At 44.0% G+C, this 27,070-nt stretch overlaps 1 protein-coding gene across 7 annotated transcripts in view; it reads right to left on the bottom strand.

The window, feature by feature from the left end:
• SVIL (supervillin) overlaps positions 1-27,070 on the bottom strand; it is a 185,971-nt gene that overhangs the window by 113,639 nt on the left and 45,262 nt on the right. Inside the window, exon 1 of one of the 7 annotated variants that reach the window (XM_060397441.1) lies at positions 1-27,070. This exon is cut by the window's right edge and continues 32,599 nt beyond it. The exons of the other annotated variants lie outside the window; for them this stretch is intronic. Coding sequence (XP_060253424.1) covers positions 1-73 — 73 coding nt within the window. The 5' untranslated portion in view covers positions 74-27,070. 7 annotated transcript variants of the gene reach the window in all.

Raw genomic sequence — 27,070 nt, forward strand, 5'->3', positions numbered from 1 at the left:
CTTGTTTCTCAGAGAACTTGAAAGTGCCCAGGTAGCTGGGAATCCCTGGACTTCTGAACATGGCTGCACACATCAAGTTCGGGGACAGAGCCTGCTCTACAGCTAATTCTCAAGCAGCCACAGCCTGCGGCCCGTCTGAGCAAAACTGGGTTGAGCTTTTCACAGCGCAAGGCAGTCAGGCACTGATGTCCTTGAGAGCAGAGTAAACGCAAAGCGAGACACTGCAGGCTGGAAGAGCTCAGACCCCGTAATCAGATTACAAGAAGAAATTAGGCCTGTGGATGCTGAAATAGACTGGATTCCAGTGATGGGACATTTATGAGGTTACACTTCCGAGTCATGGCCGAACCACAGCTCCTGCGTCGGCTAAGGAGACGATGTTGTAAACCTAACCACTGTCAGGAGAGGCAGGACAGCTCCTCCCTTCCCTAAAAGCAAACAAACAAACAAACAAACCCTAAGCCATCCAGAGATGCTCCGTGTACTGGGATGAAGGAGAGCCTCTGAACTATTCCCAGGCTGCTCCGAGTCTGGCTTTGGCTAAGTTCAATGAAATACTTGATCGAACAGGGAGCCAAAACCCCCGAGTTAAGAGTTAAGGTTGATGAACAACATATGAGTGAAACTGTGGGAACAGAAAAGGCAGATATTACTAGAGGTTCAAAAATTTTAATTTGAGACAGAAGCTCCTAAGTATACTACTACTTTTTCTACTCACCCTGTTTATCTTACTTTTTTAAAGACATTTTTTTCCAACAGGTTTAGGTTTACTACAAAATTGAGAGAAGGTACAGAGTTCTCATGTACTCCCTGCCCCCACCCACACACAGCCTCCCATGCCATCAGCATCCCTCACCAACAATATCCCCCGCCAGATGCTACATTTGTTAGTTACCAAGGACGAACCTACGATTGAACCTATGATTCATCATAACCACCAGAGTTTACCCTCTGAGTTCACGCTTGGTACTGTCCATTCTGTGGTTGTGAATATACCTCGACATGTATCCATCATTCTACTATCATACAGAGTACTTTGGCCCTCAAAAGCCTCTGTGCTCAGCTTGTTTATCTCCCTCCCCTCTCCCCTTCCTCGGCAAACGCTGATGTTTTTGTATCTTTGTAGTTTTGCCTTTTCCAGAATGTCATATAGTCGGAATCATGCAGTATGGGGTCTTTTCAGATTGGCTTCTTTTGCTTAGTACACAGTATGCATTTAAGGGGTCTTCCCAGGGGGCGCTAGTGGTAAAGAACCTGTCTGTCAATGCAAGAGATATAAGAGATGTGGGTTCCATCCCTGAGTCAGGAACATCCCCTGGAGGAGGGCATGGCAACCTACTCCAGTGTTCTTGCCTGGAGAATCCCATGGACACAAGAGCCTGGTGGGGTCTGGTGGGGTGCGATCCATGGGGTCGCACAGAGTCGGACACAATTGAAACAACTTGGCACATACATGCATTTATGGATGCTCCATGTCTTTTCATGGCTTGATAGCTCATTTATTTTTAGTGCCTAATAATATTCTATCGTCTGGATATAGCACAATTTATGTAACCATCCAGTTACTGCAAGACATCTTGGTTGCTTCCAAGTCTTGGCAATTAGGAACAAAGCTGCTCTAAACATTCATTGTAGGTTTTTCTGAAGGCTATACATTTTCAGCTCCTTTGAGTAAACACCAAAGAATGTGATTGCTAGATTATATGGTAAAGAGTATGATTAGCTTTGTAAGAAACCGCTAAACTGTCTTCCAAAGTGGCTGGACCATTTTTCATTCCCACCAGTAATGACTGCGAGTTCAGCACAGGGTGGTATCAGGACTCTGGATTTTGGCCATTCTGATAGGTAGGTCGTGGCATCTTGTTTTAATTTCCATTTCTCTGATGACATATGATGGGAGGATATTTTCATGTGCCTACTGGCCATCTGTATCTCTTCCTCAATAAGGTGTATGTTTAGGTCTTCGGCCCAAATTTGATTCAGTTGTTTGTTTTCTGTTGAGTTTTAAAAGTTGTTGGTATATTTCAGATAACAGTCCTTGATCAGATATGTCTTTTGCATATACCTTATCCCAGTGGGTGGTTTTTCTAGCTCTCTTGATGTTGTCTTTCACAGAACCAAGTGCTTCATTTTAATGAAGTTTAGTATGTCAACTAAAGTTGACCAAAAGTATGATCAACCTAGAGAGCATATTAGAAGCATTACTTTGCCAACAAAGGCCTGTCTAGTCAAAGCTATGGTTTTTCCAGTACCCATGTATGGATGTGAAAGTTGGACTATAAAGAAAGCTGAGCATGGAAGAATTGATGCTTTTGAACTGTAGTGTTGGAGAAGACCCTTGAGAGTCCCTTGGACTGCAAGGAGATTCAACCAGTTGATCCTAAAGGAAATCAGTCCTAAATATTCATTGGAAGGACTGATGCTGAAGCTGAAACTCCAATACTTTGGCCACCTAGTGTGAAGAACTGACTCATTGGTAAAGACCCTGATGCTGGGAAAGATTGAAGGCAGGAGGAGAAGAGGATGGAGGATGAGATGGTTGGATGGCATCACTGACTCAATGGACTCAAGTTTGAGTAAACTCCAGGAGGTGGCGATGGTCAGGGAGGCCTGGAGTGCTGCAGTCCACGGGGTTGCAAAGAGTCAGACACAAGTGAGCAACTGAAATGAACTGAACTGAGCAGGTCAACGATTTATTTCATGGAATGTGTCTTTGGTGCTGTATTTAACAATGCATCACATACCTAAGGTCATCAAGATTTTCTATGTAATCTTCTGGGAGTTAAAGTTTTGTGTTTCACATTTATATTCATGATCCATTTTGAATTAATTTTTATGCTGGATATAAAGTCTGTGTCTAAATTCTTTTTTTTTTTTTTCCACATGTGGCTGTCCAGTTGTCCCAACACCATTGGTTGAAGAGATTACCTCTGCTCCATTGCTTTGCTTGTCTCTGCTCCCTTAAGACACATCTCCCTGCATTGGCCTGTCTGTGTCTACGATCTTAGGGGTGGTGGTTTACTCCTCCCCTCTTTGTGGACCCAAGAAGAATGATTGATTTCTCAGTCTGTTCACTTTTTCACTTGCTGGGATGAAGTTGGTAACTTCTAAGCTCTTTATAGGCGGAATGCAGAACCCTGGAGTCTGCTGTTTATTTTTAACTACAGTCTGTAGCTGGTGGGGTCAATTAAGGTAACGCAACTCCAAGAAAAATCTGCAATAGACACTGACAATTTGATAGGTAAAATAATCTCCTATACAAGAGGAAAAAAGGGCTAGAGAAGTAACTTGCCCCGGGTACACACTTGGTTAGTGATGGAGTCGCAGGACCCCGGGATGGTAGGATCAAGATCATGATTTGCTCCCCTTCACCCTTCTAGGAGGCAGTGACCCCTGAGTGTTCATCTTTGTCTGTTTAGTTGTTCTTGCTGCTGTTCAGTCACTCAGTCGTATCAACTCTTTGCGACCCCACAGACTGCAGCACGCCAGGCTTCCCTGTCCTTCACCACCTTCCAGAGCTTGTTCAAACTCATGTCCATTGAGTCAACAAGGCCATCCTAACCATCTCATCCTCTGTTGCCCCCTTCTCCTCCTGCCCTCAATCCTTCCTAGCATCAGGGTCTTTTCTTCGCATCAGGTGGCCAAGGTATTGAAGCTTCTGTTTACTACTGAACATTTATTTGCTGTATAGCAGGCCTGCCCACGAAGGTTTGCTGAATGGTCATAGGAAAGAATGGAATACTCTTTTTCTAAAGGCTAGAGATGCCATTTTAAAGGAGTTTCCCAGATGGCTCAGTGGTAAAGAATCCACCTGCCAGTGCAGGAGAGACGGGAGATGTGAGTTGGATCCCTAGGTTGGGAAGATCCCTTGGAGGAAGACATGGCAACCCACTCCAGTATTCTTGCCTGGAGAATCCCATGGACAGAGGAGCCTGGCAGGCTACAGTCATAGGGTCGCAAAGAGTCAGACATGACTGAGCAACTATGCATGCTCGCATACCAGTCTAAAGTGATTTGCATCGATTTTATATCCTGCTTTCAAACCAGCCTGATGTAAGTGATTTCTAAACTACAAACATAACTTGATAAGGAAGACTTATATGGCAAATTCAGCAGGGTGCAGCCACAGAAGGCACACGGGCTCTCTATGGGGCAGTGGTGACATTTATCATTTTCTCTGTCCTTCTGATTTCTTCAACTCTCAAAGTCAGGTTGAAATAGCAAATAGAGCAGGTTAAAAAAAACTCAGCAGAAAACAACACAATTGCTCTGAGTAACTATAGCAGAAACTTCACTGTTAGGCCATGGCTAATGAGGAACCAGAAGGTGGAGGAGCTGCTGGAAAAAGAGGAAGTGGAGGAAATTGTAGAAACAACTGATTCTCAAAGCGAATAATTAGATAGGATGGAATACAGTTTGTGTTTATAAATAATCCTCTGCAAAAATTTAGTTTATAAAACATAACATTTACATTCCTGAAAACTATTCTTCTTACAGAATCCTCATCCTAAGGGACTCTCAATGCTTCTTTTGAATTATTATGATGGGATAATTTTAGTTAAAAATCTTAAAATACAATTCCAGTACAGAATAAAAAGAATCTGGGGACAGGAAGCTGTGCCTCTTGGCTTCTGGGATCTTAATTTCCCCACCAGGGATCAAACCAGGGCCTACTGTAGTAAGAACATGGAGTCCTAAGGACTGAACTGCCAGGGAATTCCCAGAATAAAAAGAATTTGGAGGGAATTCCCTGGTCGTTCAGTGGTTAGAACTTAGGCTTTCATTGTCATGAAACCCGGGTTTGCTCCCTGGTTAGGGAACTAAGATCCTACAAGCCACAGTGTGTGGCCAAAAATAAAGAATGTAGATATCCTCTTTAAGTTGGTCATGGATCCTCCTACAATGACTTGCCTCACCCAACAATCATGAAACAAAGCAAACAAATTTAAATAGAGCTTCATAGCCAAAACACACACACACACACACACACACACACACACACACACACACACACACACACACACACACACACGTCTTTATTAAACTATGGATATGCAATTTAACCTACTATTTAAGTACCCCATCCACCCCATTCACACTCGATTTAACTTCCTATTTAAATACCACATTCACATGAAACAAACAAAAAAAGACTATGAAGGGGACTTCCCTGGTAGCCCAGTGGTTAAGAATTTGCCCTGCAAGGCAGGGGATGTGGGTTTGATCCCCAGTTGGAGAACTAAGATCGCACAAGCCATGGAGCAACTTAGCCCACGTGTCACAACTACTGAAACTGCGCACCACAAGGAAAGATCCATGCAATGCCACAAAGATCCCATATGCCGCAACTAAGACCCAACACGCCAGATAAACAAATAATACAGAAAAGAAAGAGCTGAAGTGGGAAGAGCGCCAAGATGTTTTTTTAAAAAAAGTATTTGAAAAACAAGACTACAAAGAAATCTACATTTTATATCAATAGAAAGTAGCCATGTTTGTTTTTCATTGCCTTTCCAATAATTAGACATAAGTTAAATCCCTTATGATTATACAGTAGAAGTGACAAACAGATTCAAGGGGTTAGATCTGATAGAGTGCCTGAAGAACTATCGACGGAGTTTTGTGACATTGTATAGGAGGCAGGTATCAAGACCTCCCCAAGGAAAAGAAATGAAAAAAGGCAAAATGGTTGTCTGAGGAGGCCTTATAAATAGCTGTTATTAAATAGAAGTGAAAGGCAAAGGAGAAAAGGAGAGATATTCCCATTTGAATATAGAGTTCCAAAGAATAGCAAGGAGAGATAAGAAAGCCTTCCTCAGTGATCAGTGCAAAGATATAGAGGAAAATAATAGAATGGGAAAGTCTAGAGATCTCTTCAAGAAAATTAGAGATACCAAGGGAACATTTCATGCAAAGATGGGCTCGATAAAGGACAGAAATGATCTGGACCTAACAGAAGCAGAAGATATTAAGAAGAGGTGGCAAGAATACACAGAAGAACTGTACAAAAAAGATCTTCACAACCCAGATAATCATGATGGTGTGATCACTCACCTAGAGCCAGACATCCTGGAATATGAAGTCAAGTGGGCCTTAGGAAGCACCACTATGAACAAAGCTAGTGGAGGTGATGGAATTCCAGTCGAGCTCTTTCAAATACTAAAAGACGATGCTGTTAAAGGGTTGCCAGCAAATACGCCAGCAAATTTGGGAAACTCAGCAGTGGCCAGAGGACTGGGAAAGGTCAGTTTTCATTCCAATCCCAAAGAAAGGCAATGCCAAAGAATGCTCAAACTACCACACAGTTGTACTCATCTCACATGCTAGTAAAGTAATGCTCAAAATTCTCTAAGCCAGGCTTCAACAGTACGTGAACCAAGAACTTCCAGATGTTCAAGCTGGATTTAGAAAAGGCAGAGGAACCAGAGATCAAATTTCCAACATCCACTGGATCATTGAAAAAGCAAGAGAGTTCCAGAGAAACTTCTACCTTATTGACTACGCCAAAGCCTTTGACTGTGTGGATCACAACAGATTGTGGAAAATTCTTCAACAGATGGGAATACCAGACCACCTTACCTACCTCCTGAGAAATCTGTATGCAGGTTAAGAAGCAACAGTTAGAACCAGACATGGAACAATAGACTGGTTCCAAATTGGGAAATAGTACGTCAAGGCTGTATATTGTATCCCTGCTTATTTAACCTATATGCAGAGTACATCATGCAAAATGCTGGGCTGGATGAAGCACAAACTAGAATCAAGATTGCTGGGAGAAATATCAATAACCTCAGATACACAGATGACACCACCCTTATGGCAGAAAGTGAAGAGGAACTAGAGAGCCTCTTGATGAAAGTAAAAGAGGAGAATGAAAAAGTTGGCTTAAAGGTCAACATTCAGGAAACTAAGATCATGGCATCCCATCACTAAGCCATGGTCCTATCGCTACATGGTAAATAGATGGGGAAACAATGGAAAAAGTGAGAAACTTTATTTTCTTGGGCTCCAAAATCACTGCAGATGGTGACTGCAGCCATGAAATTAAAAGATGCTCCTTGGAAGAAAAGCTATGGCCAACCTAGACAGCATATTAAAAAGCAGAGACATTACTTTGCCAACAAAGGTACACCTAGTCAAAGCTATGGTTTTTCCAGTAGTCAAGTGTGGATATGAGAGTTGGACAATAAAGGAAGCTCAGTGCTAAAGAATTGACGCTTTTGAACTGTGCTGTTGAAAAGACTCTTGAGAGTCCCTTGGACTGCAAGGAGATCAAACCATACGATCCTAAAGGAAGTCAGTCCTGAATATTCTTTGGAAGGACTGATGCTGAAGCTGAAAGTCCAATACTTTGGCCCCTTGATGTGAAGAACTGACTCATTGGAAAAGACCCTGATGCTGGGAAAGATTGAAGGCAGGAGGAGAAGGGGCTGACAGATGATGAGATGGTTGGATGGCATCACTGACTCAACGGGCATGAATTTGAACAAGCCCCAGGAGTTGGTGGTAAACAGGGAGGCCTGGTATGCTGCAGTCCATGGGGTCGCAAAGAGTCAGACACAACTGAGTGACTGAACTGATGTGTATATATATATTCACTTTCATATTCTTTTCCACTATGGTTTGTTACAGGATATTGAATATAGTTCCATATAGAAGCTTGTTGTTTATCCATCCTATATCTAATCATTTGCATCTGCTAACCCCAAACTCCCAATCCTTTCTTCCCCACTGCTTGGTAACCACAAATCTGTTCTTTCTCTATGTCTGTGAGTCTGTCTGTTTCATAGATAAGTTCATTTCTGCCATAGTTTAGATTCTACCTATAAGTGATACCACATGGTATTTGTCTTTCTTTTTTGGAATTACTTCACTCGGTATGATAATCTCTAGGTCCAGCCATGTTGCTGCAAATGGCATTATTTCATTCTTTCTCATGGCTGAGTTCATATTCCATCATATGTATATATATATATATATATATATATATATATATATGTCATCTCTTACCTATAAACCTCTATCTTCTCTGTAAACCTCTTCTTTATCCATTCATCTGTTGGTGGACATTAGGTTGTTTCCATATCCTGGCTATTGTGAATAGTCCTGTTATGAACATGGGGGTGCATGTATCCTTTTGAATTATAGTTTTGTCTGGGTGTATGTGCAGGAGTGGGATGGCAGGATCATATAGTAGCTCTATTTTGAGTTTTCTGAGGAGTCTCCATACTGTTCTTCATAGTGGCTGCACCAATTACACTCCCACAGCTGCCTTTCTTTTTGCAAAATGTTGGACAACTCTCTCAGGATCACACAGCTTACGGTGTGGCAGTGCCAGACTGGAAATCTACCTCCTCTTACTCTTCCCAGGACAGCTCCCACGTTGGCCTGGGCACAAAACGACAGGGACCACTGCCCTAAACTCGTCCTGGATTGAGGTCATAGTGTCTCCCAGCCCGAGGGCCCATGTTGCCTTAATTGGCAAAAAGACCAATCTGACCCCAAGATGGGGAGCAAGTCAGCTGCTGGTTGCTTATCTCATATGATTTCCTGGTCTGGTTTTGGTGCCACAGATGTTCCTCAAGACCAGGGCTGACTCCAGACATGAGCAATTAGGGCATAGCTGAGACCCAAGGCAAAGACAGAAGTCAGTGTGCCTGGTGGGGGTGAGTGTCACAGAGAAAGCGAGCAACTGATTACTCTGATTCCTCCTCCCCCTTTCCCAGGCCCTTAACTCGTGGCAGAAGCACAAGGTAAGGATGTTATCAGCAACTTTGGGGGGTGTATAAAACAATGACTCAGGAACTCTACTTCTGGAGATGTACTCAATGAAATTACAGTGAGCAAGTACAAGGACGTTTACCACAGTCGTGTTTATAAACGTACAAAACTTGAACCAGCTCACACAGAGAGACATGGAGAAGAACAGGTAAACAGATTACAAGAAAACCATGTTTGAAACTCCACTGGTGATCTGAAAGTTTTTCATGATATGTTAGAGACACACACACACCTTATCAGAAAGGCAATACAGAGCCCCAAACATGAATTATCTCCCAACTCATAGGTAAGTCTCTCCATATTTTCCCCTCATTTTCAAAGTTTCCACAATAGGCATTCTATAATTACCAAAACAATTATGTAGAAATAAAGATGAAGGTAATAAGAAAAACAAATACCATATATTTATGCATATAGTATGGAATCTAGAAAAATGGTACTGATGAACCTATCTGCAGGGCAGGAATAGACACGCAGATGGAGAGAACACACAATGGGGGAAGGAGAGGGAGGGACAAAATGAGAGTATCCTTGACGTATATACCCTGCTATGTGTAAAACCGATGCTAGCGGGCAGTTGCTGCAAAGCACAGGGAGCTCAGCTTGGTGCTCTGTGATGACCTAGAGGGGTGGGATGGGGCAGGCGGGAGGGTCAAGTGGGAGGGGATGTACATATAAATGTGGTTGGTTCACTTCGTTGTATAGCAGAAGCTGAGACAACATTGTAAAGCAACTGTACTCCAATTAAAAAATAAAAAGAATTTAAAAATCATTAAGAAAAAAGAAGAAGGTAATAGGTCCTTCTGAAATCCCAAGGCTTAGAATTGGCCTAAAGTTTCAGGAACAAATCATGATTGAAAGTCTGCCTACGGGCCTGTGCGCAAGGTCAAACTGCCCATTCCTTTATTCGTTTCTTGGCTATAAATAGGAGAGCTAACACAGAGATTCGCCAACATCCTCAATGACATGCAATACTTGAGGCTTTCTCAAACTGGACTCCAGGTGGGCCCTGACCACTGAGGAAATGTCTGGATCAAACCCCTATTCCCCGCCCTACTACCGCCACCAGCACTGAATCCACCCATGAAAGCCTCTTATTAATTCCATCTCCCTTGGGACTTCTCTTCTGCCAATTAAACTTTTCTTGCTTGAAAACCATCATTGTCTCCTGGCTAAAAGATTATATAAGCTTGAGGGAGAACGCCTGGACACTTCTAGGCACATCCCGAGCTTAAAACAAATATCAGACGAATGCATGAATGAGTGGCTGAGTGAATGAAGCCTGAAAGCAGACAAGCAACGGAACCGCTATGGTTCATCCCCAGTCTTCGATTCGGTCCCATTCCCGGCCAACTTCAGTTCTTAACCAGGCGGCTTGGAAAAGGAGTTCCCCAGCCTCCAGGATCTGATGCCTGATGATCTGAGGTGGAGCTGATGTAATAATAATAGAAATAAAGTGCACAATAAATGTAAGGCACTTGAATTATCCCCCAATCATTCCCCCCTCCCTACCCCCACCAGGGCTGTGGAAAAACTGTTTTTTGTGAAACTGGTCCCTGGTGCCAAAAAGGTTGGAGATGGCTGGACCACTCCCTCCTTTGAGACTCCTTCTAGAGTCATCTTGTCTTTCCTAAAATGTGAGACAATGACGGGGAGCATGAATGTGTGTGTGTAGGGAGAAACAGGAAGAAAAAGTCAAAGATTCTCCAGGGACATTGCACAATGGGGAAAACCAGGGAGATAATTTTGTTGTACAGCTGTGGACATTATCGCCAAGCATCCAGGTAAGAAGTACCACCTTCTATGTGGCCAAGGTCAAATGATGAGGCATCAGATGACAAAAGATCAAGCTGATAAACCGTCAGGAGTGTGCGGCCTGATCACGGCTGGGGCAGTTCTGGCTGATGCCATTCATGCATCCCTGCAGGACAAGGGGCAGCTGTCCTTTAGGTGGAGGAAATGGAAACAAAACCAACAAAAAGGGAGAGAGTCAAATACCCCAACCAGCAACTAGCCATTTCCCACCACACTTGGGTGATAATGGGAAGAAGCCAGTTAGACCTGGACCCTCGCTGACAGCATGGTGGGGTGGGTGCGATGCTAAGTGCTCTGTGGGCATTAACTCTTGTGGAGTTAACAGTTCTGCTCCAGGAAGTGCTACTACTAGTATCCCCATTTGCAGGTGAGAAGACAGAGATATGGTGTGGTCTGGGAGAAACACTCAAACCTAGACTGACAACTGGCAAAAATAGCCATTCACACCTACAACAAAATCAGGAGAGAAATAAGAAAGTAGGGATGTGACTCAGTGAGAAAATGATGTGGAGGCACTCTGAACAAGGGAGTGTGTTAATTACTCTGTGGGAGGTGGGCATCTGCGTGCTGAAAAGAGACGAAGATACCGGGCACACCACTGTATGATGTCATCTTGAATTCCCTATCATGTGAACAGCAACGGGGGCAGCCCCGGTGGACAGGAAAATGAGCTCAAACTCAAGGCAGTACAGGGCAGTGTGAAATGATGACTAACAACTGTTGGGACACATACTATAGTGACTTATTAGTGCATTTCTAAAATTACAAAGTGCCACGGAATGGTTTTAATGAAATCTACCATAAGCTACTATAGTTGATGGCTGGGCTGACATTCCAAAGTACAGGATATATTTTTACAGCCTACAAAGCAGTGTTTTGTATGCTAGCAGCAGCTGTAAATGGTATTCCCATTTTCTTGGGTGGATTTTATTTATGTGTTCAGACTCTTAATTCTTGGGCAGAATTCCCATCCACAGGGCAATCCCTTCATCTGGGAAGCCATCCCAACTGTTTCGTTTCCTTTTATCACATACTGGTTATTTGTACGTTCCAGGTTCCTCATTTTACTGGCATTGTGAAACACTTGGTGATTTTTAGTTAGTGGTAATATTTAGGGCAAGTCTGCATATAAAATCTGGCATTGTGTGATTATGTAAAATAATTTAAAACACGCAATGCAGGCAGAGATGAAAAGGCTTAAAAGTACTTTCAAAAATAAGAAATATTATGAGTCACAGATATTTCTTTATCAGATGGGTAGAATGAAACATGTCAGTCTTGCTATATTCTAGAATTCATTTTCTATGGGACTTCCAGTGGTTATGACTCCATGCTCCCAATGCAGGGGACATAGGTTTGATCCCTGGGCAGGGATCCCACATGCCACACCGTGCGGCCAAAAATAATAATAATAATGAAAAGGCTTATTTTGATCACTCTAGTGACTTACTAATGCTTTATATTAAATGTTCAAACAAGGAATGTTTACATTTGTTGTGAGAATTTAATCATTTGAATTTCTTGCTGATTTTGAATCTATTGCTAATGAATCTTGGGCAAAACAATCCAGATAGCTTAGAGGAAGAGAGGATAGTCGACAGTTTCTCAGAGGAAGAAAAAATAAAGGTGAGCTTCATGTTTAAGATATACACTGAAAGATACATACAGTGGAATATTATTCAGCATTGAAAAATAGAATTTTGACACATGCGATGAACATGTCATAGATGAACTTCAAAGACCTTACGTTCAATGAAACAAGGTAGTCATAAAAGGACAGACCTTGTAAGATTTCACAGAGAAGAGGTGAGCAGAAGAGTCAGATTTATAGAGACAGAGAGTAGAGAGGTTACCAGGAACTAGGGGTAGGAGACTCGCGGAGCTGGCATTTAATGGAACGGATCCAGTTAGGGAATGAAAAAGCCCTGGAGGTGGATGGGTGGACTGTCTATATGACAGTGTGAAATGTACTTAATGCTACTGAACTGTGCTCTTAAAAATAGATAAAAGTGTTAAATTATATATATATATATATATTACTACAATTAAAAAAAACATACACTGTAGGTAAAGCACAGACAGATACAAAATGTAGGCAGGTGTAGGGCACCCAGGGCACAGCTCCCCTGAGGGGCAGGGGACCAAAGATAGATGCTGACCCAGGTCAGGGAGATACCAAGGATGCTTTTGATCTGTCAGGGCACCTACACACAAAGGGTCCTTAAGCAGTGATGTGATAGACACCTAGGTGTTTACTGTGTAAGATCAGAATCTGTCTCTTAGATCAGAAAACTATAAAACACTGATGAAAGAAATCAAAGAGGACACTAATAGATGGAGAAATATACCATGTTCATGGATTGGAAGAATCAATATAGTGAAAATGAGTATACTACCCAAAGCAATTCACAAATTCAATGCAATCCCTATCAAGCTACCAGCCACATTTTTCACAGAACTAGAACAAATAATTTCAAGATTTGTATGGAAATACAAAAAACCTCGAATAGCCAAAGCAATCTTGAGAAAGAAGAATGGAACTGGAGGAATCAACTTGCCTGACTTCAGGCTCTACTACAAAGCCACAGTCATCAAGACAGTATGGTACTGGCACAAAGACAGACATATAGATCAATGGAACAAAATAGAAAGCCCAGAGATAAATCCACACACATATGGACACCTTATCTTTGACAAAGGAGGCAAGAATATACAATGGAGTAAAGACAATCTCTTTAACAAGTGGTGCTGGGAAAACTGGTCAACCACTTGTAAAAGAATGAAACTAGATCACTTTCTAACACCGCACACAAAAATAAACTCAAAATGGATTAAAGATCTAAATGTAAGATCAGAAACTATAAAACTCCTAGAGGAGAACATAGGCAAAACACTCTCAGACATAAATCACAGCAGGATCCTCTATGATCCACCTCCCAGAATTCTGGAAATAAAAGCAAAAATAAACAAATGGGATCTAATTAAAATTAAAAGCTTCTGCACAACAAAGGAAAATATAAGCAAGGTGAAAAGACAGCCTTCTGAATGGGAGAAAATAATAGCAAATGAAGCAACTGACAAACAACTAATCTCAAAAATATACAAGCAACTTCTGCAGCTCAATTCCAGAAAAATAAAAGACCCAATCAAAAAATGGGCCAAAGAACTAAATAGACATTTCTCCAAAGAAGACATACGGATGGCTAACAAACACATGAAAAGATGCTCAACATCACTCATTATTAGAGAAATGCAAATCAAAACCACAATGAGGTACCACTTCACACCAGTCAGAATGGCTGCGATCCAAAAATCTGCAAGCAATAAATGCTGGAGAGGGTGTGGAGAAAGGGAACCCTCCTACACTGTTGGTGGGAATGCAAACTAGTACAGCCACTATGGAGAACAGTGTGGAGATTCCTTAAAAAATTGCAAATAGAACTACCTTATGACCCAGCAATCCCACTGCTGGGCATACACACCGAGGAAACCAGAATTGAAAGAGACACATGTACCCCAATGTTCATCGCAGCACTGTTTATAATAGCCAGGACATGGAAACAACCTAGATGTCCATCAGCAGATGAATGGATAAGAAAGCTGTGGTACATATACACAATGGAGTATTACTCAGCCGTTAAAAAGAATTCATTTGAATCAGTTCTGATGAGATGGATGAAACTGGAGCCGATTATACAGAGTGAAGTAAGCCAGAAAGAAAAACACCAATACAGTATACTAACGCATATATATGGAATTTAGGAAGATAGCAATGACGACCCTGTATGCAAGACAGGGAAAGAGACACAGATGTGTATAACGGACTTTTGGACTCAGAGGGAGAGGGAGAGGGTGGGATGATTTGGGAGAATGACATTCTAACATGTATACTATCATGTGAATTGAATCGCCAGTCTATGTCTGACGCAGGATGCAGCATGCTTGGGGCTGGTGCATGGGGATGACCCAGAAAGATGTTATGGGGAGGGAGGTGGGAGGGGGGTTCATGTTTGGGAATGCATGTAAGAATTAAAGATTTTAAAATTTAAAAAATAAAAAACTAAAATTAAAAAAAAAAAAGATCACCATGAGGTGCAGACACTCTTTCTTTAGAGCTGCAGGGACCCAACTCTCCCCTCATTAAGGGAGACCCCTGTCCAAGGGAAGGGGGCCTGACACAAGTATAGTGATCCAGGAAGGTCAGAGAATGCCAGTCACTCAGCACTCACAATACAGGTTTCAAACAAACAGAAAATTAGGAAATATTAAATCATCAGGTAGGAGAATTGTTTTAAGAGTCTCAAATCCAAATGGCAGACAAGTAAACAGGTAAAATCAATGTTGACCCCTGATAGATCTTAACTACCCAGAGTTATGCTGAAGTGATTTGAAGGAAAGAGCTCTGAGTAAAAGAATTTCTGGGCTCCCTTGTCCTCAGAAGGGCATCTTAATGAAAACAAACACCACGGCCACCTCCACAACGACATTCCATCATGAGAACCCAAGAAACATGCAGCAACCTGCCATTCCCCACACCTCTCGTGTTTCCCTAAGGTCATGTTACCTGATACCCTGGAGACCGTATCTACAGTCTCATAACAGGTTCCCAACACATTTGCTGGTTGACTGTGGGGAGGAGGCATTCAGCGACACGTGACTGTTCCTGGTGGGCTCTCCTGGTACAAGAGTCACCCAGAAAGCAGATACTGTCCCCCACTGAGTGGCGAAGGAAGGTTATGACAAAGGAGTCAAAGACGTATTCTGCTCTGCTCAAAGAAATGACTAAGGATTCGCTTACCCTACTGAGTCAGTTTCCTATCTGATATCAAGCATGAGTGTCCCATGGGTGCTTGCTAAAAAATGAAAGTGCCCAGGCTTTGCTGGCTCAGTGGTAAGACTCTGCCTGCCAATGCAGGGGACAGGGGTTTGATCCCTGATCCGGGAAGATCCCACATGCCACTGAGCAACTAAGCCCATGTACCACAACTACTGCGCCTGTGCTCCAGAGCTCGGGAGCTACAACTTCTGGGCCCACTGAAGCCTGGGCGCCCTAGAGCCCATGCTTTGCAACAACAGAAGCCACTGCAATGAGAAGCCCGAGCACCACAGCCAGAGAGTAGCCCCTGCCCGCTGCAACTAAGAGAGAAACTTGTGTAGCAGCAAAGACCCAGCACAGCCAAACATAAATAAAATTTAAAAAAAGAAGAAGAAAGTGTCCCCACCCCAGGTGACCCTGAGATGGTCCGAAGTTCGAAAACCACTGGTCTGAACGATTTGCAATACGAGACCAGGAAGAAGCAGGAAAGTCGATCAGAGGGATGAGTATGGTGAAGCAAAGCTTCTAGAAGGTAAGACCGATAAGGATCGGGTTAGATGGGGCAGGAGAAAGAGGGATGAAAGCATGAGAAACGGGATGAGAGCGATGCTTATAGGAGCGGTGAGCTTAAATGGGGTCCCATCCAGGAGTTGAGAGGGGCCTGACCAGGCCATTAAGAGGTGGGGCGGGAGGGCAATGGAGAGCTTCCTAGACAGCAGGGTGTGGGATCTGTGTGCTGCAAAGAAGCCCAGGAGCTGTCACTGAAGCCAAACAAAAAAGATACGTCAGGGTCCCTTTCACACCCAGACACCAAGGTGAACTGCATCTTGCTGCTTGCTCTGCAGGTGTCCAGAGAGCACATGCTCTCTTAGGGACAGAGAATCGCCTGACATCCTAACATGCAGCCTGTGGGCCTCTTAGGGCTTCAACCTCTGAACTGGGACAGAGGTTCAGAGGGTGAACCACAGACAGTGAAATGTAAAAACCTATACATACCACCTTTTTCGTATAAAGAACCTGGTGACTTCCATCCCTCCCCCACCTGGCTGCCCATAGCACTGGTGGGGCTTGGTCTCCATTAGGTGTGACCAGCCAGCCTTCGTGTCCCAGCCACCTGAAGCTGGCGACACAGAGGTAAGTCCCAGGGGACTCCCAGATTGAGCCTGAGATGGAAAGTGGAGGTTGACGCTTCTTCATTACCTGCAGAACACTTCCAGTAGATGCTTAGCCAGTGACCTGAACCCTACATACAAACGACAGACGTCAAAGGTTTACCCTGACCCCCTGAGGGCCGGAACCTTCCCTGTCTCCTGAAGAACATTCTCTGCATCTCTGGACCCATTTCTTGCTCTGGCACAGGATTCACTGAGCAACAACTAGAGGTCAGGGACCAGGGCATCAGTCCTGTGAACACATTCACGGTCTGGACAAGGAGATCACCGGGTACACCCAGGGCGGATGTTTGCACATGGTCCTTTCCCCCTGGTTTCCTTGACTCCTTGACGGTTTCCCTACTTCTCCCATTACTCTCATCAGGCACATGCATTCATCTTCCCAGGTATGACACATTCTTCCTGGGTCTAATGTGAGAAAGTTCCAGGAGCTTCAGATGAACCGAGAGCCCAAGTAAAACGGAAGCAAACGGTACATAGTTCCTGCCCGGCTCAGTCCCTAGAACAGAAAACGTACAGCCCCTCCTTCCTCCTTTTGCCTTCAAATCACCCGAAGCCACGAGCTGAAGCATTTCAACTGTGACAACACATGAAAATAAGCATGTAGACAGTAGTGTCCCAGACCAATGTACATTACCATTTGTCCTTTGATGACTCAGACGGTAAAGAGACTTTTTGTCTTTTTACATTCATACTGACTTGGGAGTCAAATAATGATTGCTGCTCCACTATAGCTAATCACACATTTAAGCAATTAAAAAATAGTCAAACAAAGTCGATTAAAGCCGTATAACTCGTTAGAGTCAGTGATTAAGTCACTTTCCTCCCCTTTGAAAAAGTCAGCACTCTCACTTTCCAAAAACAGTGGCTATTCCTCAAAAGCAAAGACTCTTTTATCATTAAATCTATATACACAGATTTTAAAATCAGATGGGAAAACTCAATTGCCCACCTGCTAGAATTCTAACTCCCACATTCAAGATAACTAGGACGTCAAAGATTCAAGCAATGGTCTTGAAATTTACATGCAGTAAGCTTTTGTGGAGTCTAACTCAGAGCTTGAGTATGTTCTAACAAGAAGTCAGTTCCCTTCTTCTGATATCTCTGTGAGGCATAAAGAGAGACTTCTATGTTCCTCCTCATACTGGACACAGTTCATCTTATTCTCTTTAAAATGTGAAATGCAATCATTTTCTCCCTGGCCAGTGAGTTTTGCCTCAAGTCCCAGGGCCTTAGAACATCCCAGCAGAGCTTGGCACCAAGATAACAGGTTCCTTTTTGTAGAGGTCAGAGGTTTATGTATTAAGAATAAGTCAAAGCCAAAGTTCACGCCCTGGGAGGCCAATCAGCTAAGCAATTCATAGAGATGGAAACAGACACTTTAAACAGGAAAAGAAATAAAGATTTAATAGGATGGGAAAAGTCAATTCACCCCTTCCCTGAACGACAAGCAGCAGAAGTAAGTCAATTAAAGGTCAACTCTAGTGGTTCAGTGGGAAAGAATCTGGCTGACAATGCAGGAGACACAGGTTTGATCCCTGGGTTGGGAAGATCCCCTGGAAGAGAGCATGGCAATTCCTGTATTCTAGCCTGGGGAATTCCATGGACAAAGGAGCGTGGTGAGCTACAGTCCATGGGGTTGCAGAGTTGGACACGACTTAGTGACTAAACAACAACAACAAGGTCAAACATGCCCTTTGCCCCTGGGTGTGATAGTCCACACACAGGAGCCTTATCTGACTCTAGCAGGAGGAGCGCCCCTGTTCACAGAGGCAGCCGGGGAACTTTGCTACCACAAGATTTCTGGAAGGAATCACGTGAGTGAGGGGACAGGGCGGCCAAAACAGCTGCTGTAGTGCCTGCCTTCTTGGGAGGCTGCCCAGTGTCTGCACCAGGTACAGACAGGAGGAGGAAGCCATTTAGACCAGAGACAAGAACTTGAACCCACACATCACCAATTCCAGCTCCTTCTCTACCCCCACCCCTGCTCACTGTCTACTGCACAGCTTGGGTTCACGAGCTACTTAAGTTTAAGAACTTGCGACATCTGAACAAAAATTTCAGTACAGAAAAGTACCCTCTTCCCTAGTTTCTAGCTACTGCCTCAAATCTGGGAGGAAAACACAGACACACACACAGACACACACGAGAGAGAGAGAGAGAGAGAGAGAGAGAGAGAGAGAGAGAGAGATGGATTCAACCTAAAAGATTCAATCAAGTTTGACATCCCTGGAAGCTGAGCTGTGGTTGCCATCCACCCATGCTCATTAGACTGTATTATTGAAGAGAACGAAGCGGATGTAAGGAGTGTCATTTATGGAAGAGAAATTCACATGGACAGGTCACTTAAGAGCTTGTTCAGTCGAACCTGCATTTTCAGGGAGCGATGGGAGTGCCTGGTCCCAGGCCCATCCACAACAGCCTTCAAACCAGATCCCTTGCCCCCAGGACTTGCTGCCCCATGACAGTTCCCCAAGCATGACCTCACCCCTAGAAAGACTTGACTATAAAATGCGATCAAGATTCTGACTCTCCAAAACATCCTGAACTAAAAGGAAAGCATTAAACATTTCCGGGCTAAGCCCATATCTTGTAGAATGAGTCCTGCCACAGGACTTGACAGGATAAGCTACACCGTAAGCAGAGCGCTAGGAAAAGGAGCTGTGCCCCCCTGTCCTTGGGGAGTCGCCTCCTGCTTTCCAACCCCACCATACAGTGTGTCTTCCAAGGAGAATGCCTATTTTGGCATCACTGTGACAGAATTAATTGAGCTGTTCTAGGCCACGTCTCCAGGGTTTGTGCTCCGTACAGGACGCAAACCCACTGCCACCCGCTCTGCCGGCCTGTCCCCAGGTGCCAGCCTCCCTGGCCTGCCTGTCTGCCTAATAAGGCCATGTGCAAGTGGTCAGGCTGGCTGGCTTGTAGGTCACCTACTGTTCCCCGTACAAACCTTGGGCTGGCAAGCAAAGCCACCGCCTACCTTTTGGCAGAAAAAGGGTTACCCTTTGCCAAAGCTCTTAAAAGCCTGCACAGTTGGGCCATTTACATAATAACAGAACCCAAGGCTGCTGGAGCCTGCCAGGTTCAGGATTGGCTTTCTGGGTTAAAGGAACTGATCTTCAGCTGCTGCCTCAAGCCTGGGAGGCTGTTCAAGAGAGAAACTTCATTGCCTCTGCCTCCCACAGGCCCTTCTAGGCGCCATCAGAGAACACACACCACCAGGCTTTGGAGCAACCTATTTGGCACACTTCCTGACTCCCCCAGACGTTGTGACTTCAAAAATAGCTGCCGACTGTCTACAAATAGATTGCATGTCCTGGGTCCTTAAAAGGGAGTCAGTGGGTCAGGTGCAGGGACAATGCTTAGCATTCCAGAAAATCAGCTTTTGTATTTTCAAATAAGGAGGCCGAGCTGTCAGCCAAACCACGCCTGAATAGCAACACCCGTTATTTCCAGTTCTGTTTTGACCTGGGCTCCTTGGACTCTTATACATACAAGGAAGAGGTTGGGTATATGGTGATGAATGGCAGCACGTCCATCCGTGCCACCAATTTCCTTTTGCTTCTAGCCGTCGGTCTCTGTCCTTCAGAAGGCGTTCCACCCCCTGGGTCACCGAAATCTTATGTGTCTCAGCAGAGCTTCCAATGCTACCAGAACTTCGAGTTTTGCCAGTTGACTGGTGCTGCGAGATAAGGAGCAGGAAACAGCAAACCCTGAGGATGCCCCCTCCTCCCAACTAGTTCACATGTGAAACTACAGACACAGCCAAGATGTTGATGGATTATAGCAAAAGAAACTAACCCAACAGCCTCATCCTTCCACACTCCCCCTGGTGCTAATGTCCAATGTGAAGTTTTCCCTATGAACTTGGGGCTTCTTCTGAGTGTCTCAGAGCCCCAGTGAAAACAGGGCAGTCATTCTGTGCTTCTCAGAAGTCTGCAGGGGCTGAAACGAGAGTCATGAAAACCAAAGGCCTCCTCTATGCTAAGGCTGAGGATGTAAACATTAGATCAAGTTTTGGTTTCCATAAATCCAGTGTTTACCTATTCAGTCTCCAGGGAATTTCCTAATAGAGATATTAGGGAATTCCTGTCTAGATATTCCCTGGCAAAGAGCAAGAGAGAGAGAAGGGGGATACTTAAGACCAAAAGCTTGGGAGCAGCCTTGGAAAGCAGAGTTTTAGAAAGGACCATCAAGAACTTATTTGCAAAGCAGAAATAGAGAACAAATGTATGGACACATATAGAGTGGAGGGGGAGCAGGGGGTGGGATGAATGGGGAGACTGGGATTGACAAGGCCACACTACTGTGTATAAAACAGGTAACTAACAAGAACCTACTGTACAGCACAGGGAACTCAATGCTCTGTGGTCACCTAAACGAGAAGGAAATCCAAACAAGGGCTTCCCTGGTGGCTCAGACTAAAGAATCTGCCTGCAGTGCGGGAGACCTGGGTTCGATCCTTGGGTTGGGAAGACCCCCTGGAAGAGCGCATGGCAACCCACTCTAATATTCTTGCCTGGAGAATCCCCATGGACAGAAAAGCCTGGCGGGCTACAGTCCATGGGGTCACAAAGAGTCGAACACGATGGAGCGACTAAGCACACATGTTTATATACATATAAGTGACTCACTTTGCTGTACAGCAGACACTAGTACAACCTGGTAAGGCAACAACACTCCAATAAAAAGGCAAATAAGAGGATGATCAGCCCCCATCTGGCCCTCTACTCTCCTCACAACCTTGGCTCTGAAGGAGCTGGCTTGCTCTCTCCTTTACAGCCTCCAAAGTCGGCAAAGCAGGAGAGGACCCAGGTGCGGCCAGACTCCGGAGGAGGCGGAGAGCTGCTCTAGGACCCCCATCAACCCTCAGAAAGCAGAGGTAGCCCAAGCTGACAACTCCTGAACTGCTTGGCTTTTGTGATTATTTTACTCCCAAGCAGCTAAATTCCCATTATTTAAGGCCCCATGAAAGAGCCCAGCAGGGAGCACTGCTCCCTTCTTCCACTACCAGCTCTGAGGCTCTTTGATTCCAAATTTGCGCTCCTACCAGGGACGAGGCCACAAGCTCTGTCCACTAAGACTCCTCGAGGGGAGGACACTGCAGCTAAAGGTTGGGGTGGCCTGGATCTACCTGTAAATGGTTAGAAGGCCAAACCTCAAGATGGTTGAAACTGAAGATAGAAAACAAAAAAAGAATAAGTTTCTCAAATAATCAGCCATGACCACTGAGCCAAATTCAGGTTTATGCTAATAAAATATAATATTGTAATAAAAGAAAATCCCTCTCCCCCAGTCCCCATGACCTTCCCAGTTAACAATGGAGATATTGCCTGACCTCCTCTCCTATGGGCATTTCTATCTTAAGCTGGGTTGTTCAACGGGTTTCCACACAAGAGATCTATTCATAGACTTGACTATATTAGATGAGCAACTGACACTCGGTTTTGATGGCATATATTTAGTCAACAGCCACTTAGCAAAACTAGAACCAGTGCATTCCCCCCATGAAATGACTACTGCACCATTCACATCAGCAGATGATGATTTTTTAAAATCAGATCTTTTCCTGTTGAGAAGAGGAAAGAATATTCTCTATAATATGTACATGACATCTTTTTTTGCTATTAGACCATATATGCAATTTGACTGGGTGACAGGAGGGGACTTTAAAGTGATTAAGCACTAAATCTTCATTTGCTATGTTTTTATATGGTACTTTATTTCTAAGCATATTAACAGACTATTTTTATGGATGTATTTTTAATCTGGGCACATGCTTACCCTGTGTCCAGCTTAAAATATGCTGATGTAGCTTAAAGCCTCCTCCGGCAATACTGACTTGACTCAGTCACAGTTATCAACAAGTATTAGCTCTAAGTACTAACCTGTTTTTTAAAATAGTCTTTAAAACTGGATTTCTTTACTGCACTATGTTGTCCTCTAGTGGCGGAAAGGAGTTGATGCACTTTCTCAAGTCAATATTTTTACCAACACAGCTCTCTGTGAAAAGCCCCAAGTCAAGACAATTTATTTTATAGCGACTTTGATATGTCTAGGCTATGTAAGAGCTTGAAAGTGAAAGTCGCTCAGTCGTGCCTAACTCTTTTCGACCCTATGGACTGCAGTCTGCCAGGTTATTCTGTCCATGGGATTTTCCAGGCAAGGATACTGGAGTGGGTTGCCATTTCCTTCTCCATGTAAGAGCTTAAATGTTAGCAAATTATTTCATTCAATTATGCCACATATATATACTGAGTACCCTATAGGCCAATTCCTGTTCTGGGACTGGGGAGATAGATTTAGTGAGGATATAGTGAGAAAATTCCACTTTAAGCAATGAACGACTAAACTGCTCATGATTACAGAAGACTTTTTTTTTTTTTTGCTTTTTGTGTTTTTTGTTTTCCTATTATACAGATGTTAACTTTTAAGAAATATATGTTTTTTTAAAAGTTTTAAAAATAAAAATAAGTAAAACAAAAGGTCTGACATAATGTTCCATGCACCCAATGGCCTTTTAATGCACATGAAATGCATGCTGATGTAGCATAAATATCAACTATTCTGAATGCTGCTGGGTTGGTATTCCTGGCTCAGCTCCTAGACTGTCATTCCCACCTGCCTTTATTTCCCTTTGTCCCAGGCAGGCCTGGAACTTTTCTATCTGTGCCCTCAATAAGTACCTGCTGAACAAAATGACTGTGGGCTATCAAGGACCCATGAATCCAAACTAACAAGGTTTCATTCTCGGCTAAATAAAAGGACTTTTGCTGTTTTCAGTCAGCCATATTATAAAATAAAATATTGAGAGTTATAAAGTTGAGGCCATCTCATAAAAACGTAATAGGTTCAGTGCAATAACCTACCACAATCATATTTTTTTGTAGATAAACATTACAATGCTGGGAACATTTTATTCAGATTCTCACATCTGATCATAAATTCCATGATGGAGACTGAAACGTCAAGGCGCCCACAATCATAAATTCCAAAGTTGCAGACGCTATTGTGTTTATTCCTTCCCTCACTCCTCTTTTTTAAACTGGCTGTGTCAGGATGAAGGGTCCCAAATGCGTGAGTCCTTAGAATGTGAGTGCCACAGGACAAGCCAGGGCAGTAGAGAGCACCTTGATGCCAGACCGGAACCCAGGTCTTAGCTGTGTGAAGCCCCACGCTGACAAGGGGTCTTACTCAGCCACGTGCAGGGGAACCCAGGTGCCCTCTGGGTAGATGCTGACGTCAGCCCTGGGCTCAAAGGAAGGATGTGCAGGGTACCCACCTCCACCACCCATCCCTGCTCCTGCATCCTAGGTCTAGGTATGGGACTCTAGTGCTCAGGCATGTTAAGAGGCTTCTTGGAAACAATGCTAAGGTTTTCAAGCGCCTCAGTGTCACAGACATCCATAATCTATTTTTGAACCTATTACATATCTTCTAAAAAGAAAATTAAGCCACTTGAATATTTCACAAGAATCAAGAGAGTCCCTTACAAGCACTGTGTTGTTCAGTCACTAAGTTGTATCCGACTCTTTGTGACCCCCATGGACTGCAACACACCAGACTTCCCTGTCCTTCACTATCTCCCAGAGTTTGCTCAAACTCATGTCCACTGAGTTAGTGATGCCATCCAACCATCTCATCCTCTGTTGCCCTCTTCTCCTCTTGCCCTCAATCTTTCCCAGCATCAGGGTCTGTCCCAATGAGTCAGCTCTTCACATCAGGTGGCCAAAGTATTCGAACTTCAGCTTCAGCACCAGTCCTTCCAATGAATATTCAGGAGAGAGAGCATAAACTCTCACAAAAGCGGACTATAGGGAGGTTCTCATTTCTCTTTAAAATCCTAACTAGCCCTAACCTTCAGCTTCTTGCTGCCAAGATTCTTCCAGTTAAGGGTGAGGATAGAGACTGAAACGTCAAGGGGCCCACAGTCACATCTCTGAGGGTTATGTAGGAAGGTGGTATTTTGAAAGACTTAACATGTGATCCAAACAAATAGAGACAACCACAGTTAAAATTACAAAGTAGCCTTGTTGGGTAAAATGCTATCTTGGGAAAAATAGCCAAGTTGATTTTTAAGTGAAGTCTGGAGAAGGCAATGGCAATCCACTCCAGTACTCTTGCCTGGAAAATCTCATGGGCAGAGGAGCCTGGTAGGCTGCAGTCCATGGGGTCGCTAAGAGTCGGACATGACTGAGCGACTTCACTTTCACTTTTCACTTTCATGCTTTGGAGGAGGAAATGACAACCCACTCCAGTGTTCTTGCCTGGAGAATCCCAGGGGCGGGGGAGCCTGGTGGGCTGCCGTCTATGGGGTCGCACAGAGTCGGACGCGACTGAAGTGACTTAGGAGCAGCAGTGTGACTATTATAATGGAAGTCCAAACAAACTTCAAATACTTTCCCTACAGATTTCTTTCACGGCCAAGGCCTAGGTTAATCTCCATTTCACTCACTTTAGATCCTACCTTGTTTTTTAGGGATTTTATGTAAGGGGTAGCTACAAATATGGTGTCTGCCTCAAAAGCAAAAAGTCTCTGAAGTTCTAAATGATTAATCTGTTAAACTGAAATTTTAAGTAAAACCAGACCTTTAGATATTTAAGGTCATGTTGAAAGTTATCAATATGGTGATTTGGGCTTAAATATACCTGGCAGATTGTGGCCGTAATCTCTGTGCTATATTTAGAGTTTTTGATCACACCTAATGTTTGTATAGTTAGAGGGCATTTGTGAAAAAGGAGAGGTTCTGTAATTTTAAACTAAAACTGTATTATGATGCAACATCTTATAAAAATTTCACGCTATTTTAAAAGTATAAACCAGGCACAAATTGTCCCCTGGTCCCTTGCATGCTCTGCAGGGAGCCAATGGCAGTTGGAAGTAAACCATTAAGTGCCTGAAGCTGGTCCTGAAACCTCCCCAGGAGGAATATAGGCCTCCGTTCCAGAGATTCCCAAAGTATTTCAATTGGGAACCTGAGGGGTTTATCTCACGCTCTGTCTGCCCTCCAGGAAGATTCCAGGCCAAGGGAACACATCCATGGTGGCCTGGCTAACTGTCCATCAGACTCAGGTTCTCAGAAACCAGACTGTCTTCACTAGCCTCTGATCAGGCTGGTTCAGTTCAGTCACTCAGTCGTGTCCGACTCTTTGCGACCCCATGAACCACAGCACGTCAGGCCTCCCTGTTTTGATAACCTGATTAGGCTGGTTATCAAAACCTAAATAGGCCGATTCCTGCTACTCTGACTCCCCTGCTTCCTTGATCACATGCAGGAATTCAGTGCTTTTTACCTGCAGCCCAAACCCTCTAAGGCAGGGGTCCCCAACCCCCAGGGCCACAAACCCATTTGTGTCCTGTTAGGTACTGGTTTGTGTCCTGTTAGGAACCACAGGAGGTGAGTTAGTGAAGCTTCATCTGTATTTACAGCCACTCCCCATCGCTCACATTACCACCTGAGCTCTGCCTCCTGTCAGATCAGCGGCATGAGATTCTCATAGGAGCTCAAACCCTACTGTGAATATCACATTCAAGGAATCTAGGTTGTGTGCTTCTTATGAAACGCAAATGCCTACTGATATGATACTGCATTAAGGTGAGTTGTATTAATATTTCATTATATATCACAATGTAATGATAATAGGAAGAAGTACACCATAAATGTAATGCACTTGAATCATCCTGAAATCATCTCTGCAGTAAGAACAATACATTATGGAACTTCCCAAAGTAGCAATACAATATCTTGGGCAATGTGTCAAATTAAGAATATTTTAATACTACCCACATATTAAGCTACACTCAATATACAAATTCTATAGGTTACAAAAAAACATCTTGTTACATACACTGACTTGGGGATTCAAGAAGCCCTTTGACTCATAATGTACACACAATTCAAAACAGCTTGGTGGTCTGATCCCCCAGCCTCTGTTGAGAAGATGCTGAGAAGCTTCTGGAAGGTTAAGCTTCCCCGGTGGCTCAGATAGTAAAGCGTCTGCCTACAATGCGGGAGACCCAGATTCGATCCCTGGGTTGGGAAGATCCCCTGGAGAAGGAAATAGCAACCCACTCCAATACTCTTGCCTGGAAAATCCTGGACGGGGAAACCTGGTAGGCTACAGTCCATAGGGTCGCAAAGAGTTGGACACGACTGAGCGAGTTCACTTCACTCAGGGAGAGGGGAGGAGGAGCCGGTCAGGTGGTGGAGGATACCTTCACATCTCCTAAGGTCTGTTTTTGTTCCCTGACATTTGCTACCTGGGATGTGAGAGTTCGAGCTAAATCTGGCCCCTTCTCGTGGATTCTTGCAGATAGGGCCCCTAGAAGCTCCCTCTCCATGTCTCCAGGGCTGAAGACTGAGGCTGGCACTGCTGCCCTGGAAACAGTGAAGTGAAATTTACCACCCCGGCCTCAGAGGCACTCCCAGGCAGGCGCCCTGGGTGGAGCAGAGCAGGGGTAAAGGGGCCAGTGGGGAAGGATGCT

The sequence above is a fragment of the Ovis aries genome, chromosome 13, assembly GCF_016772045.2.
Source record: "Ovis aries strain OAR_USU_Benz2616 breed Rambouillet chromosome 13, ARS-UI_Ramb_v3.0, whole genome shotgun sequence".
In the NCBI taxonomy this organism is placed as follows: domain Eukaryota; kingdom Metazoa; phylum Chordata; class Mammalia; order Artiodactyla; family Bovidae; genus Ovis; species Ovis aries.